Below are 13,960 nucleotides of genomic sequence, written 5' to 3' on the forward strand. Positions count from 1 at the left end.
ATTTCAAGTTTCGTCTTCCGCCACATCCGCTCAGCTTTTCTGCATTGTCTTTTCATACTCAGTACTGCTGTTGATTTTCTCCAGGGTGCTTTTTGTCTGCCAGTCTTCTTGCTGACTTTCACAAGAGCAATATCATCAATAACATTCTTAACTGTTGAGCTAAAGGAATCAAGGAGAAGTTCCACAGAGTCTGCAGAAATGCTTGGTTTTAAAGATCTAGCCTTCATAAATAGCACACTAGTGTTCTCGTTAATGCATCTCTTTCTGACAGGGACAGATCTAGATTCAGTGGTAGCAGAGATCAGAATGTCAAAGAAAATACAGAAGGGATCAGATAGTGCTACAGCCTTATTTCATCCAATAACAATGGATGAAATGTTTAGACCTCTACTGATGATTAAGTTTAGAGTATGTCCACGATTGTGTGTGGTTCATGCACATGCTGGATCAGGTCAAAAGTGTTTAAAACAGCTATAATTTATTTTGTAGTTTTGATTTCTGCATTATCTATGTGAATATTAAAATCCCCTTCAATAGCAAAACAGTCAAACTCTGAGGAAATCATTGATAACAGTTCTGTGATCCCTTCAACAAAGGCTGGAGAGTATTTTGGAGGCCTGTGAATAATGATAAACAGAATACGTGGAGCACCTTTCAGCACAATCCCTAGACATTCAAAAGACAAGTACTGACCAAATGACACATGCTTGCATTGATAGACATCTTTAAATAGAGCAGCTACACCTCCACCTCTCCTAACAGTCCTGCAAACACTTATTAAAGTAAAGTTTAAGGAGGGACTGTTTCTTCTAGCCATGTTTCATTAAGAAACATAAATCCAGGTTGTTTGTGGTTATTAAGTCATTGATCAGAAATTATTTATTTTTTAGTGAGTGAATGTTTAAAAATGCTAACTTGATGGCATTACTTTGTCTTTACATCAATCTTTGTTTGATGCATAACAGGCTGTAAATTAAATGGGTCAGCCATACTGCTTGAGAAGGCCATAGATGTTCTATCACAAATAAAACAGAAACGGAGAATGTTTATGCCATGGTGTTAATTAACTTGAGTGCGCTCCACCTGTGTTAATTAGGCTAAGTATCTGACGCGCTCCTCCCGAACCTTGTTAATATAACATAATTTGTTTCAAGAACCGCTATCCTTTGTAGAAGTTTATGGCAGTTCATGCAGCAAGTAGATTGCACAAGAGGCATTTTCTTTCTCGTCTGTTTGAATGTAGGCAGCTGTGTTTTCCCGTATCCAGAATGTAAGCTGCTGGCAGTGGGAGGCAAAGAGTGTTCCTTTTCATCGTATTATTCCAGTTCCGAAAAGTTTTTAGTTTAGTGTTTGTGCCAAAAATGTGTTGTTTGAGCACTGTGCTGATCTGCTGAAGTTAGAATCTTAGAAAAATACGTAAACACAGAGCAAAGCGTGGAGCAGTAAGGAAGAGCTCCCAAATGGTAGCGAAGCCGGAAGCGGATGTAATTAGTTACATTACTAGTTACATTACTTTTTTCCTGTATATCCATTCAATTTACATGAAATAGTAAGTTCTGTGTGTTGCTTAGCCACAACATCCAAGCATAAACATTCCCGATAAAATATTTGTTATTAAAGCATCGACATTACCAAACCACTGTTATTTTTAACTAAAATGGGCTGGCAGCCATATCACCCTGTAGCCCAAGACTAGTTACCCACTGAAGCTAAGCAGGGTAGAGCCTAGTCAGTACCTGGATGGGAGACCTGGGAAAACTAGGTTGCTGCTGGAAGAGGTGCTAGTAAGACCAATAGGGGGTGCTCACCCTGTGGTCTGTATAGTGATGGGGACACTACTGTAAAAGACACTGTCCTTTGGATCAGTGTTAATTTTGACAGGCATTTTTGATTTAGTCTTAGGGCTTAAGACTAATAAGCATTTTCGACTAAGACTATTCGCACGGGATTAGTATTATCTGGGGACCTTGTGTGATTTTGAAATTACCCCCCCACATCTGAATTTTGTGTGGTGCATTCGCACGGGATAAGCGAAGCCTGTGATTTTACTCGAATTTACTAAAGATCTAGCCTTCATAAATAGCACACTAGTGTTCTCGTTAATGCATCTCTTTCTGACAGGGACAGATCTAGATTCAGTGGTAGCAGAGATCAGTATGTCAAAGAAAATACAGAAGGGATCAGATAGTGCTACAGCCTTAATAACAATGGATGAAATGTTTAGACCTCTACTGATGATTAAGTTTAGAGTATGTCCACGATTGTGTGTGGGTTCATGCACATGCTGGATCAGGTCAAAAGTGTTTAAAACAGCTATAATTTATTTTGTAGTTTTGATTTCTGCATTATCTATGTGAATATTAAAATCCCCTTCAATAGCAAAACAGTCAAACTCTGAGGAAATCATTGATAACAGTTCTGTGATCCCTTCAACAAAGGCTGGAGAGTATTTTGGAGGCCTGTGAATAATGATAAACAGAATACGTGGAGCACCTTTCAGCACAATCCCTAGACATTCAAAAGACAAGTACTGACCAAATGACACTTGCTTGCATTGATAGACATCTTTAAATAGAGCAGCTACACCTCCACCTCTCCTAACAGTCCTGCAAACACTTATTAATGTAAAGTTTAAGGAGGGGCTGTTTCTTCTAGCCATGTTTCATTAAGAAACATAAATCCAGGTTGTTTGTGGTTATTAAGTCATTGATCAGAAATTATTTATTTTTTAGTGAGTGAATGTTTAAAAATGCTAACTTGATGGCATTACTTTGTCTTTACATCAATCTTTGTTTGATGCATAACAGGCTGTAAATTAAATGGGTCAGCCATACTGCTTGAGAAGGCCATAGATGTTCTATCACAAATAAAACAGAAACGGAGAATGTTTATGCCATGGTGTTAATTAACTTGAGTGCGCTCCACCTGTGTTAATTAGGCTAAGTATCTGACGCGCTCCTCCCGAACCTTGTTAATATAACATAATTTGTTTCAAGAACCGCTATCCTTTGTAGAAGTTTATGGCAGTTCATGCAGCAAGTAGATTGCACAAGAGGCATTTTCTTTCTCGTCTGTTTGAATGTAGGCAGCTGTGTTTTCCCGTATCCAGAATGTAAGCTGCTGGCAGTGGGAGGCAAAGAGTGTTCCTTTTCATCGTATTATTCCAGTTCCGAAAAGTTTTTAGTTTAGTGTTTGTGCCAAAAATGTGTTGTTTGAGCACTGTGCTGATCTGCTGAAGTTAGAATCTTAGAAAAATACGTAAACACAGAGCAAAGCGTGGAGCAGTAAGGAAGAGCTCCCAAATGGTAGCGAAGCCGGAAGCGGATGTAATTAGTTACATTACTAGTTACATTACTTTTTTCCTGTATATCCATTCAATTTACATGAAATAGTAAGTTCTGTGTGTTGCTTAGCCACAACATCCAAGCATAAACATTCCCGATAAAATATTTGTTATTAAAGCATCGACATTACCAAACCACTGTTATTTTTTAACTAAAATGGGCCGGCAGCCATATCACCCTGTAGCCCAAGACTGGTTACCCACTGAAGCTAAGCAGGGCTGAGCCTGGTCAGTACCTGGATGGGAGACTTCCAGGGAAAACTAGGTTGCTGCTGGAAGAGGTGTTAGTGGTGCCAGCAGGGGGTGATCACCCTGCAGTCTGTGTGGGTCCTAACGCCCCAGTGTAGTGATGGAGACACTACACTGTCAACAAGCACCATCCTTCGGATGAGATGTTAAACCGAGGTCCTGACTCTTTGTGGTTATTAAAAATCCCAGGATGTCTTTCAAAAAGACTAGAGGTGTTACCTCGGCATCCTGGCCAAATTTGCCCATTGGCCTCTGACCATCATAGCCTCCTAACCATCCCCATATCTAACGATTGGCTTCATCACTCTGTCTGCTCTCCACCAATAAGCTGGTGTGTGGTGGGCGTTCTGGTGCACTATAATGAGAGGACTTGTAAGTGCCCAAAATTTCACCACTGCACAGGAGCTCAGGCTTTTTGAATGGTGAGTAGATTCTAACACCTCTGCTTGGCCAATGCGTTCTAAAAATAAACACGGCTACACTGCAAACACCTGTTATAAATAGAAACTCTGCCTATGCTTGTGCCTGTTAATTGTTTGTTCTTGTACAATAGATGAATAGCAATTTATTTGTTTTTAGATATTTTATGTTTAGATATTTCTATCTTGCCTTTGACAGAGATAAACTCAAAATAATGATTTTATTTCCAGCTACAGAATGCGTACTATTCTCTCTCCATGCTGAGTTTGTTTTCAATGGTAGTATCCAGTTCGCAGGCGCTTACCAGTAAAAGTAATCCCCATAGCTAACGATTGGCTTCATCTCTCTGTCTGCTCTCCACCAATAAGCTGGTGTGTGGTGGGCGTTCTGGTGCACTATAATGAGAGGACTTGTAAGTGCCCAAAATTTCACCACTGCACAGGAGCTCAGGCTTTTTGAATGGTGAGTAGATTCTAACACCTCTGCTTGGCCAATGCGTTCTAAAAATAAACACGGCTACACTGCAAACACCTGTTATAAATAGAAACTCTGCCTATGCTTGTGCCTGTTAATTGTTTGTTCTTGTACAATAGATGAATAGCAATTTATTTGTTTTTAGATATTTTATGTTTAGATATTTCTATCTTGCCTTTGACAGAGATAAACTCAAAATAATGATTTTATTTCCAGCTACAGAATGCGTACTATTCTCTCTCCATGCTGAGTTTGTTTTCAATGGTAGTATCCAGTTCGCAGGCGCTTACCAGTAAAAGTAGGTCTCAAGTAGAGGACGCCACATTTACTACACCCTTTTTACAATCTAGATGATAAAACACTGTATTCTGTCAGCAATGATGTACCACAGCGGTAACGTATAGAGACCTTGGCTTGTAACTATACTCTAATTACTATTTTGGAAATTGTAGCACGTTAAATTATCTGTTACTAAAAAAAATTATCAAAATTACAGTAACACGTTACTAAGTAATGCGTAACTGCCCAACACTGGCTGCCACAGACCCAATAGCAGAAGAAGAATGCCAATAGATACAGTAGGTGCCTATAAGCACCTTTGAGTTGATTGGGTTGCAGGTACTGCCTCAAAACACAAAACCAGAGACAAATCTGTCAAGACGGATAAGGGGTTTTGTCTCGCTTTTGGCTCCCCAGTTCACCTGCTGTCACTTTCATTTGCACCAAAGCAGGTGAAACTGAGTCACAATCACTTCTGTTTTCTAAGGCTGCCCACACACTAGACGATTTTAAGGCCAATTTTAAGCCCGATCTGCACCCCCGAATGATCGGTGGGGGGTGGCCCAATTCTAGGCTTGTCGCAAACTATTTTTTTTTTGTCCAAAAAATCCTATATTGGGTGGTGTCATTATGATTATTTAACTGCTCAATCGACACGGAGCATCCCCGAAATCAAATCGTAGATATCAAGCATGTTGCGTGCTTCTATAGCTGAAACTTGGAAGCCGCAAAAATGCCAAGAAAGCAGAGTACATCACCCATATTAATTTTTATACTTTGTTTTTCACTGTGAAACAGAACGCGCGCCAGGAGAGCCAGCTGACAACGTCTACTATTCTCAATTTGTTTTTCTTCTCTAGTCACATTTGATCTTGCGAGTCTCCGTGAGATCTCGTGTCACTGGTCAAATTGTCTAGTGTGCGCGTTCAGAGGATTACTTAGCCTTACTAAGGCTAAAAATCGGTTGAAACGGTCTTCATGCCTGTAGTCTGCCATGACTTTAAAATCGGTTAAGATTTGAAAATTGTCTAGTGTGTGGCCTAACTGGACAGATTGACTTCTCTGAAGTTTCATTGACTTGGTGTTATACTGTGATGATTAAGTGTTCCCTTCATTTTTGAGCAGTGTAGTAACTAAAACACTGAAAGTCTGAATGCAGTTGTGAGTTGTTTATTAGCAATGGTTATTTATTTAATCTCTACTTATTTGTCTGTTTCTTCAATGTCAAAGATGAATCATTCCAGACCTGATGATGACATATACAAAGTATCTGATGTTGATACGACTGAAGATGTGTATGAGAATGTAATGGTAAGTTATCATTATAGCTAGTCCATCGGTGTGGACACAAATATTGTCATGTCAGTCTTATGCACACCCCTTCAAGTAAAGTGTAACCGATATGTGTATATAGGAATTAGTTAAGTGCTTGCAGAGGTGTGCCTTCAGTATGATGTGTGGATTAAATGATGAGAGGTTTATTTTATTCAAGGACTGAGAAAAATTGATAAAGAAAAAAGTTAAATTGATTAATTCAAGTATATAGTCACATTTGTGTTTGCTTTATTTAGATGTGCTTTGGTCTTTCAGCTTTAAACCTCATTGTTGATGTTTTAAATGCTGAAAATAAAGCTGTTATTTTGCAACAGTTTAAGGCCTTGTCATTTAATACCTCAGAATGAATAATACATTAATACACATACATTTAGAGATTTGAAAAACACACAATGGACTGTACTAAAAAATGGATAACCAGTACCTTACACTAGTTACCTGTGTATGAAAACAGCATTTGTGCATCTGTCCAAGATGCTATACTTTATGTGGTCTTTGCACTACCTGCTGGTGTCCTTGTTCCAACACAGCATCATTTTCTTTCATATTAAAATTAATGCGGATCAATTTTAAATGGCAAGCTCCAAAAAGTGTCATAAAACACTCCATACGATTAGTGGAATATGTGAAGTCTTCGATAGCTTTTTTAAGAGATTACTGGCTTCAAATCTTGTGATAATATGGCACTGTTGCTCTCAAAATCATTCGTGGTCGCGTTTTATAGAGCGCTTTTCGGGCGCGATACGGTCACGTGACACGCATTAATCGTTTAGCACCATGACATCAAACCAAGAGCCTGTCCAAAGGCGCCATTTTAAACCTGAACGTCACCTCCAAGGGGAAGATTATATGAATATCGACTTACATTTTTTATTTATTCATGTCACAGTTATGTCATATAGTGTCTAAAGATTTGGAACGTTACTCTGCAGTCGTGGATTACTGTCACAGTCATTTTTGTTTGTTTTGTTTCAGAAAAACCTATATGTACCTTCTGCATGAAATCTGTGTTTCACGGAGGAAAGAAACTACTGTGTTGGAACGGCAGCCCTGTTGAAAAAAACAGCATATGCTGGTTAGGTATGTTTTGACGCTGGGGTGCTGGTTTAAGCTGGTCCTTTGGAAACCTGAACGTCACCTCCAAGGGGAAGATTATATGAATATCGACTTACATTTTTGATTTATTCATGTCACAGTTATGTCATATAGTGTCTAAAGATTTGGAACGTTACTCTGCAGTCGTGGATTACTGTCACAGTCATTTTTGTTTGTTTTGTTTCAGAAAAACCTATATGTACCTTCTGCATGAAATCTGTGTTTCACGGAGGAAAGAAACTACTGTGTTGGAACGGCAGCCCTGTTGAAAAAAACAGCATATGCTGGTTAGGTATGTTTTGACGCTGGGATGCTGGTTTAAGCTGGTCCTTTGCTGGTTTAAACTGGTCCTTTGCTGGTTTAAGCTGGTCCTTTGCTGGTTTAAGCTGGTCCTTTGCTGGTTTAAGCTGGTCCAGCATAAACCAGCAAAGGACCAGCTTAAACCAGCATCCCAGCGTCAAAACATACCTAACCAGCATATGCTGTTTTTTTCAACAGGGAGAGGTGAGTAAATGACAAGACTTCATATTAAGTCATTCAGCTAGGTAGAGAAGGACCCCTAGTGGCTGTTATGTGATACATTCATGGGACTTTATGAATTTACATCGACATCAATTGAATTTCTGTGTCATAAGATAGTTGTTACAGAAGTTTAAAAATATCAGTTTATTTTATTTATACAAATACTTCAAATTATTACAGGATGTAGATTTTTTTTTGGTAACACTTTACTTAAAGCCTTTATGTATAATGCATTATAAAAGTAGTTTTAATGCATTAATTATGCATTGTATTGCACCTTATAGCCTAATGCATTGTACAATCTCATGATTTCATTGTTATACTATGCATTTTAAATTTGGTTATAATTATTCATGGCAAGATATAATGTATTACAACACACATTATGAATAATTTCAATGCATTATAGCTACCCTTTAATGCATTATAGATAAAGGCTTTAAGTAAAGTGTTACCAATTTTTTAATGTATCAAAGAAAATGTAGAAAATGTTGTAGTGATTTTTGATGAGCTATAGTATTCAACACGACATTGCTTTAGATATTAATCCTTTGAATGCAGGCTCATATCTATGTTGAGTACAGAGTAAAAAAAAATATTGTACTTGAGGTAAAAAAAAAAAAGTAATTTAAAAGAGAACAAAAAATATAACAGATTTTAGTGCAAATGTCATTCATTCTGCAGCAGATACAGTACATAACTCCAGTTAAAGTATTTAATAGTTACATTTCACAGTAAACAGTGATGTAAACAGAACCGCCTGTAGTCAGTCCTGGTCTCATTTTCCTACATTCGTGTAGAGGATCATGGAAACAACCATTGCTGCAATCTGTAAAGAAACAAATCAGGTGCAATATTGTATAAAATAGGCCATTTGCAGTAATAAGAGTATGAATGAGTTACTTAACCATTTTTAATGTTTCTAGTTTTAAGTCACTATCTCTATTGATATCACAAAAGTAACTTTTTTGTTTCGTAACTTAATTTTTATTTGTATTTCTATTGGTTTAACCACATTGGCCGTCTTTGTGGTCAATTTTGCTTATGTACGCAAACCTCAATATGGAACAAAAACTGCTGAACTTTTATGAAATATGTGGTGGACCTTTCCTAAAATAATTCAGAGCATCAGTTCTATTGTATCGCATACTGAGATGTCGATCATCATGATGTTTGTTTAATGTAATTTGGTGCATATTAAGACATTAATCAGCATAGAATATATTGCATGTGTTGAATTCATCAAGTGGAAAGTAGAAATGAAGTAAATACCTCTAAAGCGGCGATTCCCAAAGTGTACGCAAACCTCAATATGGAACAAAAACTGCTGAACTTTTATGAAATATGTGGTGGACCTTTCCTAAAATAATTCAGAGCATCAGTTCTATTGTATCGCATACTGAGATGTCGATCATCATGATGTTTGTTTAATGTCATTTGGTGCATATTAAGACATTAATCAGCATAGAATATCTTGCATGTGTTGAATTCATCAAGTGGAAAGTAGAAATGAAGTAAATACCTCTAAAGCGGCGATTCCCAAAGCCACACCAGCCAGCAGAACTGCATTATCCTCGATCAGATTCAGTAACGCATTGAAACAGCCCACGACAGACTACAACAACAGCAAAATCACACACTGATAAAATACACACATCAATACAATATCTGCTTGTGCTTAGACAGTTATGCACATGCATTTATTATTTGCAACCCAATGGGCTAAACCAATGTGCCAAAATAATCCAAATAGTAGCTTGCTGTCTTGCTAAATGACAAATTAGTGGTGTGCCGTGAGGCTATGGGACTGTCATACATTCGTTGATGTCATTAATCTCATGCATTTCAGCTTTGGTAGTAAGTTTCAGCACAAAGCGTTCTGTAACATACCGCTCTTTTTGCTTCATTTTCATTACATGGTCCTGAACTGCTTCTGCAACATGTGACAGGATAGAATGATGCTGTAGATTCAAATGGAGAGCCCATGAAGTCAGTGTAATTATTATATCCGCAGCATTTCAGCTAAAAATAAACACACACACACATACACAGGCTGTGGTTTACAAACAAGAGTTGGAATTATGAGGGATTCTATTATTAGAAAACAGCTAGACATGATGTCTGATGCCGTATACCTCAGACATAGTGCTATCCCAGATTGAAGTGTAACTCTCATCCTCGCCATATTTATTCTTAATGCTTTCAGCAACTTTCTGTCCAATTCCATCCAGAGCTTTCTGAACCTGGAATGAGGATAAAATTCACGTTCAGCCACTGATTTTACAGAACCAAATAGGATTCAACCACATAGGATTATGGAATCATAAACATAACATCCACATGCGCCTTATTATATGATTTATGTATTTTTATACAGACATAATAAATCATTGTGGTTCTTAATGTGATGTTCCTTGTATTGTGAATATGAACTCGGTCATGGAAAATGCATTAATTTGAATTCATTTAAAGCTCTAGCTGTTATTTTATTTTAAATCCCTTTTATATAACATCATTATTGATTTTTTTTTTTTTTTAGTTCACTACATAGGCTTTTTGAGTTGCTAAGAAAGTATTTTACATTTGTGTTATTTCTGCATGTGAGCTCCCACGGTTATGAAATGATTTGAAATATGGGAATTTCTATAATGACATTTCTATTAGTTTGTCTAAATATGCTAGAATTGTTTCTTCGTGAGATTCTTTAAATCTTTGTGACAGTAATCTCCATAAAACGATCCTCAAAAATCCTTATCCAATAATGATAATATTGAAAGGCCATCCAGTTGGAAATCCATTGATCAATCGGTGTGTGAAACCTGTTAGCAGTTTTGTAAAAAATAAATAAAATTGTTTTAAACAAAATAAAGACAATGTTTTACTACAAAAATGCTATTTCAGACTTCTACCTCAAAATTCCATGTTTAATTCAATGAGTTATTTGCTGTTTCTTTATAAATATTTGTGAAATTTGCTAGCAATTTTTGAGTGCAAATTGTAAATTCTGCACCAATTTTTTCAGAGTATATGTGCTTTTGTTCTGGTGCGGTGCATCAGCTCTCACCAAAGGCTCAAAGACGAAGAGCACTATCGCCGCTGCCACCTCCACGAGGAAGATGATGAGCACGATGCTGAAGAACTAGAAGAAAAGTTGAGAAATTGACCTTTTTGTCTGCATCTGTGACTAAACTTTGGGAGTGAAACGTTCACAGCAGCTTTAGCTGAACACATTTGACAGAAATAGGTTCACTCACCGAGAGCAGCATGCATTTGCTTTCCTTTACGGCTCCGCAGCATCCCAGGAAGCCCACGAGCGTCAGAAACACTCCCACACCGATCAGCACATAGCCAATGTTTGCCAGCTGGGCCAGTTCGGGTGGCGCATCTTCAATGTTCTCTAAAATGCCCAGAAGAGAGACTCTGTCCACCGCCACCCAGATGCCTACCCCCAATATGGCAGCGCCTGCCAGCTGCAATGAGGAAGAGGAGGACAAAGGAAAATACTGTGTCATTTTACAGTTTAATGATGCAATAAAATACAATTTTGCATGTGGAAACATGACTGAAGTGGGTGAAGGAGCTTTTATTTTATTGCTTGCCTGATAAGGGTTATGGTAGCTCAGTTTAAAAGGGGCCTTTACCTTTGCAAAAAAAGTAACTTCCCCAGTTTATCTTGCTCCAAATTAAAGGTCTCTAGTACTAAAGTAAATAAATAATAATTGTCTGGGTTTAATGATAATTACTTATATATATATATATATATATATATACTTATTATATGGTTTATATTATTATTATTAATCCATTACACACAAGCAATTTTAGTTTAACAGTTATTATAAATCATTTATTTTAAATGAATGTTAATATATACAGATCGTATGCAATATAAATAAGCTGTAGAATCAATAGATAACGCTTTTTAAAAATGACTACATGACCTTACATGTTCGAGAATCTATTGCTGTATATTTTCAACTATATAAACTAACTTAACAAGTTTCACTTGTGACTGCACTGATAGAGCAAGATCGTTTCTTTTATCTGTCCTCTTTCATGAACAAGTACTTTCTCAAATTGTAAATGCATTTAAATACATCATATTCTTCAATCTCTTAATCTTTAGCAAAACCTTTAATCTTTAACCGAGGCTCGTGACTGGCTGTTCGCCAGTGATGTCACACACGCTCCACAAACTCAGGATCAAAGCCTGAGGTGACAAAGAAAGTTGATGATCAGCATCACGGTGCCAACAAAGCCGGATTGAAGTGGTTTGGTTTTGTCAACTCAACACTAATCCTGTAACTCTGAATTTGTTCAACTACCATCATGGTACAGGCCCCAGAACTCAACAATGATCATACTCACAAAGATAACGCCATTGAAGACGAACATCATGACTTTGAGGAAACCCTTGCAGCACATTTTGGCAGATTTTCCTTATTCCTAAAAAAAAAATGAAATGTATTTATTTATTTATCTAATACATACATACATACATACATGGGTCAACGACATGGGTCTGTCTTGTATTATTATTATTATTATTATTATTATTATATAACTATAGAATCTACACACAGCAGTTACTGTGATAGATAATGTTATTATCTTTTATATTATTTTACCATTCAAGTATGGGGTCAGTATTTGTGTTGTTGTTGTTGTTTGTTTGTTTGCTTTTAATAATTTTTTTTCACCAAGGAAGCATTAAATGAATCAAAAGTAACAGTAAACCCAACTAACTTTGACTAACTTTCTGACAAACTTCTCTTAAACCTCTTCCAGTAACATTAATAGAACATTCAAATATATCTGTTCTATGATAATTTTCTAAAAACTTAAAAACTTGTTTTTAAGTGTTTGATTTTTTTTTTTTTTTTACCTAAAATGTTTCAGTTGGACGCTTGAGAATTTTAAATTTTTTTATTTTTCTAATGTTAGGCTACTACTTGTTTCAAAAAGTTCAGAGAACATTCAAAAATAACATTCCCATAACGTTTGGAAAAATTATAAATGGAATGTTGCCTTAATGTTTGTATATTACCAAGAAAAGAAAAATGAAAAAGTAAAAAAAAACCTAGACATTCTGAACATTCAGAAGACATTCACAAATACTGTTCTCAAAATTCACTGGGAACATTTGCAAAATGTACTAAGAACATATTTTTGTTAGGTAGGAAAGCATCATTTTAGAAAATAGCTTTGTTTTAAATATGGATTCTGATCATTAAAAGTGTAGCTGTTTTATTGTCTGCTTCTCTGAAATTACGTCAGAACTGTAAAGAAGTACACCATTAAAAACCATAAAAACTGAGGCTAAGCACCACAATACAGGGATAATATAAACGTGTGTCTAAAGAGCTGCTGATGATCGCTAACTAAAGATGAATGGACAGCTGCTCTACTTCCTGCTAACAGGCACTGGAATGAGTAAATACAACTTTATCTGCTTCTGAGATATATTTGACTAATGAAGGCGATTCTGAAGTCATCAGGACGGTTTGGTTCCTCTAAATGTGGTGAAGCTCACTAGAGGAGGTCATTTATTAAAATTGTTTTGTTGGTATTCTCTATAAACAGGTTTCTGACTCATTGTGTGTGTGTGTGTGTGTGTGTGTGTGTGCGTGTGTGTGTGTAAAAGAGAATCAGTCAGTGCTTCTGAGATCTGACATTAACAAAACTGTTCATCTATCTTGCTTTCTGTTAGTTTGGTTGTATAAACATGAATGTATTCCTCGTCTTACAAATCTATAATTATAGAACCTAAACAGTTCAGTAGTTTTAACCCTGAAAACCTCACCATTGTTTGCTTGATGTAAGTCATATAATATCTCAGTTATGTTCTGTGTGTGAAAGAACAGATGAAAGCAGTCTTACCTGTCCGCAGGTGAATGATGCTCTCAGGTGTGTGGGATGAATTTGAAGTCCCAAACGTCATCAGACTGAAGTATCTGCTGGGGGCGGGGCTTAAACGCAAACGCGCATCATGTTTTTCCCAGACAGACAATCTTATGGATGAAGCTTTTATGGCATGAGCAGTTTTTGAAGTCAGCTGATGATACAGTCAAGGAAATGTTACTTTTATATAATTCTGTTGAAACAGACCTTTGTATCATCTGAAGTGCAGGAAAACTCCTGTAGGCCTCCAGACAAAAAACTCCAATGTCATCATAACATGTTCAATGTTTTATCAAAATATATATGTCTGTCTGTCTGTCTGTCTGTCTGTCTGTCTGTCTG

The 13,960-nt window shown here is 36.8% G+C and overlaps 1 protein-coding gene across 1 annotated transcript; it reads right to left on the reverse strand.

Moving 5' to 3' along the window:
• Nucleotides 1-8,495: 8,495 nt before the first annotated feature.
• On the reverse strand, nt 8,496-13,623 carry LOC107576206 (tetraspanin-1-like). Its single transcript, XM_016262433.1, has 8 exons — nt 13,598-13,623; nt 12,086-12,156; nt 10,972-11,187; nt 10,782-10,856; nt 9,853-9,960; nt 9,608-9,739; nt 9,240-9,332; nt 8,496-8,546 (listed from the first exon to the last, which is right to left on the reverse strand). Exons 2-8 carry the CDS (start codon nt 12,140-12,142, stop codon nt 8,496-8,498), a joined length of 732 nt encoding a protein of 243 aa, XP_016117919.1. The 5' UTR covers nt 12,143-12,156; nt 13,598-13,623.
• Nucleotides 13,624-13,960: the final 337 nt, after the last annotated feature.

The sequence above is a fragment of the Sinocyclocheilus grahami genome, unplaced genomic scaffold (genome assembly GCF_001515645.1).
Source record: "Sinocyclocheilus grahami isolate Dianchi unplaced genomic scaffold, SAMN03320097.WGS_v1.1 scaffold3336.1, whole genome shotgun sequence".
In the NCBI taxonomy this organism is placed as follows: Eukaryota; Metazoa; Chordata; class Actinopteri; order Cypriniformes; family Cyprinidae; genus Sinocyclocheilus; species Sinocyclocheilus grahami.

Coding starts and splice junctions, on each gene's coding strand:
- LOC107576206 (XM_016262433.1), bottom strand. CDS start 12,142: ATGTGCTGCAAGGGTTTCCTCAAAGTCATGATGTTCGTCTTCAATGGC. Junction 11,188..12,085: donor TCTTCAATGGCGTTATCTTT/GTGAGTATGATC, acceptor TCCTCATTGCAG/CTGGCAGGCGCTGCCATATT. Junction 9,333..9,607: donor AAAATGAAGCAAAAAGAGCG/GTATGTTACAGA, acceptor CTGTTGTTGTAG/TCTGTCGTGGGCTGTTTCAA.